We start from the raw sequence: 6200 nt of genomic DNA on the forward strand, positions 1-6200 counted from the left end.
GATAGGAAATATCAGGGAATCCGCAGGGGTTGGGATGTAGCAAATAAATGTTTACTTTTTATTAGAACATTAATAATTTGAATTTTTTTTGTAACTTTTTTATTTTTTGTAAACAGCTGTTGAATGTTAAAAACATTTCGAAATAATTAGATGTCTTGAAAAAAATTGTGGATTTGTTTTTCAAAAAAAATAATATTTGAATTTGTTTTTCAAAAAAATTAATATTTGAATTTTTTTTCCAAAAAATGTTATGTTTTTGAACAGGTGTGTTTTTTTTTAAATATTTTGTTAACAGAGTTAGATTTTTGAAAAAAAAAAAATCAAAATTTTTTTTTTTTTTTTTTTGTGTGATTTACTGTAAATTTTTGTAAAAGTTTTCCAATAAATTTAATTTTTTGAAAACAACTTTACATTTTCAAAAAAAATTCCAAAAATTTAAATTTTTGTGAATAACTCTGTATTTTTTGAAACTGTTTTTTAAAAATTTAATTTTTTGTTAAAAACTGTAGATTTTTGATATGAATAGCTGTGAATTTTAAAAAAAAAAAATTGAAATTTTTTTTTTCAAAAATTTTGAGTTGTTGGATTTTTTTTTAAATCCAAAAAAGAAGATTTTGCAACGGCCAATATATGATTGGTAGACGCCCTTATATATAAATACAGAAAATCAACAGCTAACCAAAAAATACTATCTAATTTTTTCTGTTAGTGAGGTAATATCGCCGTGTTAGGGAAAAGAAGATATGGAAAAGAATTAACCGTAATTCTTTTTTTTCTCTTTTGATCCTCCATTCCCTTTGTGCATAGTTCGAACCATACATTATCATCCTGTTTCATCACTAGATAGTTATTTCCCTTTTTGATTTTTATCATTCTTTCTCTTTCTTCTTTATCTGATCATTTCCATCAGTTAAAAACTTCATATGAAAATTGTAAGAAAAAAATTGGAGCTTATTTGAAAAAAAAAAAAAAAAATTCCTCCCGTTTGAAAAAGAAAGAAAGAAAGAAAGAATAATAATAATAATGCATCTCTAATGCTATAAATCTCATCTCTTGTTGTGTATACTTATATATATATAATTTTATTTCTAATCTGAAGCTTCGATCGAAATATAAAGATTTTCTTTTGTGATAACACTTTTAGTTATAGAGTATATATGTTGTATACCTATATATGTATGTACATACACTTATTGTATTTACTAGTGTATGTCTATACGTACTCAGTCACTCACTTACTCCTCAACGCAGGCAACTCAACAACGCGTATACGCAAAAATTATAATATGTAAATAATATTCGTTCCGTTTGAGTCACGTGACTCTTCGATAGAGAAAATAGATAAATAAACAACACACTATGAGTAGCAGAAGACACACGGGAACCGGCGAGCGTTACAAGGAACGGAATATGTAATACTACAACTAATACACAACATACTACTATGATTTTGCGTGCGCAAACCGCGTGCGGAGTTTCATTTATTTTCCTTACTCCTGGTTCAATCATGGAAATGTAACTCAATCAAGCAGTTGACATAAATACTTCAAAGGAGTAAGAGACTATAGTTATATAATGGGTGCGTACAGCTCTTCTTGTTTTTCATTCATGTTACTATTTATATAGATGTGGATTATTAATTATACTTTCTTAATATCACAATACAATAGTTCTCTCCATGTTGTCTGTGATTCAAAACGTGTCAAAGCATCGAAACACAGCGACTGAATCATCGTCGCCGAATGGAGGAGATCCTCCTCATCCAATTGCTGAAATGTCAAGAAGAAAACAAAGAAATCCAAAGCCATTTTTTACATCCAACGAAGAAGAAGAAGAAGAGTCCAAGGATCTAGAGTAAGTTCTAAATAACTTTTGTTTCCTCTTTATTTTTGAGAAATTTTAACAACTCCGGTCTTTTTTGTGAATAGACGTCCCAAAAGGGAAGCCGATGAAAAACGGGATGAGGGTGGAGGTGGGAGTGGGTGTGGAAGTAGTGACGCTGCGGATGAGGGAAATGGTGGAATTCACTCAGATGATGACCGAGATTCTCCCAGGGATCTTAGCTCCATGGTTAAAGTGGAAGTGATTGAACATCCAGTCTCTAAGTCTCCACTTGCATCTCCATCCCATGCAACAACAACATCTTCCTCGTTTACACCCTCACCTCCCATTATGTCAGCCTCATTGGGACTTCCACCCCTCACACCCATGCCACCCCCTCCTAATTCATCTCTTCTTGGGCGACAACCTGATGAATTTGCCTCCAAAAATAACATGTTCCATTTTGGAGACGTCATTGTGGCACATCATCCAGATACCACTCCTGTTCCTATGGTCATTCCCATGGTGTATCTCTATCCACTTCCAGGTATGTCAAGCTCACATATCTATGTATGTGTTTTCATACATTGTAGAAAACTAATTCTTTATTTTTTTATTTTAGATAAGCGTGAAGGAGGAAGTGGTATTCGATACAGAATGCTCGTTCCACTAACGGGAGGACCTCCACCCCCTCCTCCTCCTGAACTTCTCATTCCACCCAACATGCGAATGACGAGTCCTCCTCATCCAAAAGCATCAACCAGACGTCTCCCTTCATCAACATCTTCCACGGTTCCTCTCAAAAAGGAGTCACCCTTAGATCTTAGCAAGTCACCTCCAGGAGAGAGGGGAAGCCCTCGACTAGGTCTTCATCAAAAAGAAATTGAGGCTCAGCTGAATTTCCTCAAAGTCAAGCACATGGAATTCATCAAAAATCAACAACAAGTAGCTGCTGCTGTGGCTTCTTCCTCTTCAGGCTCCTCAGCCTCTTCATGTCCCTCGTCTTCTTCACCTCCCTCAAGATGTGAAGAGTGCAACATAAATTTTTCAAAACATCAAAACTATGTAGCACATAAAAAATACTACTGTTCTGGAGGCAATGGGTCCGGGCCTCCACCTCCAAAAGTAGAAATAGTGTCATCCTCCGAAGAGACGGAAAACAGTCGAAAACTTCCGTCATCTTCACCAAAACAGAGATCAGCGGCAGCAGCAGCTGCAGCAGCGTTAGGACTTTTAGGAATTTCATCATCATCTCCTCCAAGGCCAGGCTCCAACAATAACTTTGACATTGTTCCAACCAAGGATCTTTTACTTCTTAAACAACAACAAGAGCTCATCAATAAGGAGCTTCTATTGAATAAAGAGGCTATCCTCACGGCTGCAGCAGTGGCCAATAGCAGAGATAATAATAATGGGGAGTCCTCTCTTATTGTGCCACCACCCCAGGGCCCTCATTTTGTTTGCGAGGGATGTGGAATCAAATTCAAGTCAGTGAATAATTTACAAGCTCATCAGGCACGTTACTGTGCAGGGCTTCGAAAGGCAGAGGAAATGAACTCAGCTTTTGAGGCCATGATCAAGCAGCAACAACAGCCACAACTCCCTCTCCCTTTGGGTATGTCTCCTGCAGACATGATGTCTTTTTTGAATGCAAAGTCTATGGAAATTGCCGCCAACGCCAAAGAGAGTAAAGAAGACTTTTGTTGTATCCTCTGTGGATACAAGGAGGACTCTGTGGATAAACTTAAAGATCATATCAATATGCATTTTATTGGCCAAGTGAAACGGAGTCGATCTAGTTCAGTTAGTTCAAATAACAATCCCTCTAATAACTCCAATAATGGAGCAGGCGGAAGTGGGGAATGCCGATCCGAAAGTAGCAAATCCCCTGAGCCAGAAAAGAAAAGGATCAAAATTGAGGAGCCATCATTAGCCTCAACACAGGAAAAGGAATCTTCCTCATCCAATAACACATCCCCACCTCCTCCTTCAAATAGAGCAAAATCCAATACTCCTACTAATCTCAGAGATTCACCCTCACCTTCTTCAATGAGATGCGATTCCTGTGACATTGGATTTTCTCAACTCTCTAATTTCCTTGCCCATAAAAAGTACTATTGTCGTGGAATTCGAAATGTATCATCCCCTTAATCATTTCTTGTTTGAGAGTACATCGTAACCACTACACATCTTCTGGTGCCATGTAAGTATTAGGTCTTTGAGTTCATTTATGCTTCATAGCATAGTCATTACCATATTTTAATATATATGTACTTTTTTTTTTTTACAGATTGTAGTTTGATAAACTTTTTTTTCAAATTTTCATTGTGTCAAAGTCTAGTCAAATCTTTTTTATATCTCAACCAACCTATAATAAATACCACAAGTTATCATAGAAGGAAGTCAGTCAAATATTCTCTGTTATTATTGGTAAGTAGTCATGATGTCATTTTGATTGTTTGTAAAAATAAATATTATTTCCCTTCTTCGTAAATGTCAAACTAAGGATAGGATATAAACATGCCTTATCACGTATTGACCTCTCTCTCTCTCTCTCCCTGACTCTTAAGTAAAAGTTTCGTTGATAAAAGTATGTTGTACACGTATATATGAAATCAAGAGTTTTGAGCCAACCTTTTTTTTTTTTTTTGCAAATTCAAACCAAACACAAACAAAAATCATAATAATAATTTTTTTTGTAGATAAAAAATATATATATTTCCATATCAGATAAGATGATCTTTCCTTCAGTATTCTATTTTTTTTTTTTCTCATCTTAAATACGCGAACGCTCCTCTCTTCTCTCCACTGATGCCAATCTAATTTTATTTTGAACAAAAAAAAAAAAAAGATTTTATCAAACTGGCAGTATTATCATCATTCCCCATAAGCAAAAAATATATCTACATATTTATTATATACCCATGATAACTTTGATCTCTACACATAGATGGCGTACAATATTACATAATTAAACATGCTTTTTGATGATGTGTTGATGTTGAAAGACGTAATGATGGTGTAGATAATTATTGCTATTTTTGTATCTGATTGGATACAACCATTCAAATGATGCATTTTCTGATAAAAATTCAAAATACTTTTTGATTTTTTTCTAAGGAAAAAAGAAAGAAAGATCCAATCTAATGATAGGGAAAGAGATTGCAAAAGTATATCTTTCCTCTTTTCTTCATTCTTTCGTCTTCTTCTTCAAATGGCTTATATTTTAAAAGCTATCTGCCTTTTATACATATATACAAACATAAAATATAAATGTATATAGAACGAGTTTGATTAAGATTTAAATCAGACTTTTTTTTTAGGGTAGGAGGTATAAGGTGGGTTTGTTGTCCTTCAGTTCTGGACTATATACCTATAACTTGTATTCCAATATCCCTAATTCTTATCGATATATATATTTAAAATAAAATGTGAGATAACTCGTTATTCTTTGTTTCTTCTTTTTAAATAATAATAATCTTATTTTGCCGATATTTGAATATAATTAAGGAATATCAAGAAGGAAAAAAAAAAAATAACTTTTCTTTTTGTAGTAGAGATTCATATCAGGGGATCTGTTGTTATACCTATGTTGTGTACTTAGTTACATTAACCATTTTTATCTTTATTTATTTTCAGACATATTCCATTTGGAGATGATGACATTCTGGTTCTTGCTGTTGATATACTAACTGCAGCAGTAATTAAAACATTACTTATCATATTAATATACTTAGTGAACTACATATTATAATTATTTTTATTCTACCCTCAAATTTCTCTTGGATATTTGTATATCAAGTTCAAAATCTGTGATATTTCCTTCCCCTTCAACTGTCTACTTATTTTCTCCACCTCTTCCTCATAATAATATTCGTATTATTAATTTTTAATATTTGGTTATTTGTTAACAACCCTATTACATATATAAATATATAAACCAATTTTTAATTTTTTTGACACCCCTTAAACCAAGTCATTGTCATTATTTTCCCGAATTTTTTTTCGTGTGCATGAACTTATTAGATGTATCATTATAATTATATATATAATTTTTTTTTGTTAACTTACTACATACACCTATTAAAATATCATAATACTTTTTAGTTGATTGTAATAAATGGAATATACAATTTTATGTCAGTATGACTTTGTGTACTCTCATTTTCTTAAGTTGTTCTTTAGTCAGGGGTGTTTGCAGGGAGAGGGATGGAGGGGCTGTAACCCCCCCCCCCAAAAAAAAAATAAAGGAATTTTTGGTTTTAATGTTCTATTTTTTTACAAAAAAAAAAATAAATGTCTGTGAATAACTACGGATTTTTGTAGTTTTTTTCGAACAATTAATTTTAGAATTTTTTTCCTAAAATACTTAAATTCTT

General features: G+C 33.0%; 1 protein-coding gene across 1 annotated transcript; it reads left to right on the forward strand.

The window, feature by feature from the left end:
* The first annotated feature begins 1319 nt into the window (after positions 1-1319).
* Positions 1320-5967, forward strand: LOC121117662 (uncharacterized). The gene is made up of 6 exons (XM_040712114.2): positions 1320-1579; positions 1671-1854; positions 1929-2368; positions 2444-4024; positions 4112-4251; positions 5461-5967. Exons 1-4 carry the CDS (start codon positions 1576-1578, stop codon positions 3970-3972), a joined length of 2157 nt encoding a protein of 718 aa, XP_040568048.1. The 5' UTR covers positions 1320-1575; the 3' UTR covers positions 3973-4024; positions 4112-4251; positions 5461-5967.
* Positions 5968-6200: the final 233 nt, after the last annotated feature.

Source organism: Lepeophtheirus salmonis, chromosome 5, assembly GCF_016086655.4.
Source record: "Lepeophtheirus salmonis chromosome 5, UVic_Lsal_1.4, whole genome shotgun sequence".
NCBI lineage: Eukaryota > Metazoa > Arthropoda > Copepoda > Siphonostomatoida > Caligidae > Lepeophtheirus > Lepeophtheirus salmonis.